We start from the raw sequence: 1,207 nt of genomic DNA, 5'->3' as shown, positions 1-1,207 counted from the left end.
TTGTTTTTTTCGTCCCTAACCCATCTAGGGAATCCCTAGGTACCGGCCGCTCCGGCGGCGCGCGCGATATGCCGGCATTCGGTTCGTGGTTCTCGCTGCGGCGCGTATTCGGCTCGTGGGTCTCGTTGCGGCGCGTAATTCCTATGATGGCGGTCCTGCGTGGTGTCATAATCGGCGATAGCCAAATGAAATTCTTGTGCAGGTCTCGCCTGCGGCTTTCGCCGCATGTTGAGACGTGCACTTTCAGTTTTGGCGGTTATGATGCCACCTCACTGTCATTTAAGGTCGCGCAGATGCGTTTGCACGCCGATTTTGTTATTTTGTATGTAGGGGGCAATGACCTCGCTAATGGTCATGGCCCGAACATCAAGGTACGTATAAATTACGTAAAATCGTCTCACAATTTGCTTTAAAAGTGCTGTGCCGTTCATCTTGCCCCACGTGCTTCCAGGACCTCGTGCGGCAGCTGCAGCAGCACGTCGCACGGATGGTGTTGGTTTTTAAAATACTGCCGCGGTATTTCAAAAACGAGAGCGAAGCGCTGCATGAAAATGCCCGTCGTCGGCAGCTGAACCGGCGCCTGACTGCTGCGCTGCGGCGCATGCCTGACGTGCGCATTCTGAACCCTGAGGTAAGAATGCTTTGTTTTCTCGTTTGTTACTCATTTATCAAATTGTTGAGTTCATAACGCAACTTTTTCGACACTCTTTCAGCACCGTTTCCTGGATGCTGCGAAGCGGCCGAGGCGTTGTCTGTACGCGGCCGACAGTTACCACGTGGCAAGGGGTCGCGGCATCGATCAGCTCTCGAAGATCATCGTCGCGGCCCTGGTCAAAATGTACGGCTCCGACATCGCTGCAGCGTCAAGGGCAGAACCAGGAGCGGTGTACGTTGTCCACCACTGTCGGCGATGCAGGGCGAAGGGCCACGAGACGGGAGAGTGCAGCTCGTTTTGCTGACCACGCTGCCATGCCACTGCAAGCCACCGATGGAACGCTGCGCATACAAACGGCCCTTTTCAGGGCCACCCCATTGTTTCCTGGCAGACCGCAGGCTTGCAGTCCCGTGATCCAGTTCCCTCTCTTTAGATATGTTGCACGTAGTATATCGTTGTACTTAAAGCGTAGCTGCCGCAGCGAAATTATATATTTCGTATAGCATGCGCATAATACTGCTGTACCGCTTATAGCTGCTTGGTTCCTGCGGA

At 54.1% G+C, this 1,207-nt stretch overlaps 1 protein-coding gene across 1 annotated transcript; it reads left to right on the top strand.

Moving 5' to 3' along the window:
* Positions 1–387: 387 nt before the first annotated feature.
* LOC146201216 (uncharacterized) lies at positions 388–959 on the top strand. Its single transcript, XM_084592502.1, has 2 exons — positions 388–631; positions 714–959. The coding sequence occupies exons 1-2, from the start codon at positions 488–490 to the stop codon at positions 957–959; spliced, it is 390 nt and encodes a 129-aa protein (XP_084448628.1). The 5' UTR covers positions 388–487.
* Positions 960–1,207: the final 248 nt, after the last annotated feature.

This window comes from Amblyomma maculatum, chromosome 2, assembly GCF_055883805.1.
Source record: "Amblyomma maculatum isolate TAMU_Amacu chromosome 2, ASM5588380v1, whole genome shotgun sequence".
NCBI classification, from domain to species: domain Eukaryota; kingdom Metazoa; phylum Arthropoda; class Arachnida; order Ixodida; family Ixodidae; genus Amblyomma; species Amblyomma maculatum.
The sequence above is the reverse complement of the archived record's forward strand: the minus strand, read 5'-3'. Positions and strand labels throughout refer to the sequence as shown.

Excerpts from the sequence above, each read along its gene's own strand:
- LOC146201216 (XM_084592502.1), top strand. The coding sequence starts at position 488 with ATGGTGTTGGTTTTTAAAATACTGCCGCGGTATTTCAAAAACGAGAGC. Across the intron at positions 632-713 it reads TGCGCATTCTGAACCCTGAG|CACCGTTTCCTGGATGCTGC; the intron begins GTAAGAATGCTT and ends ACACTCTTTCAG.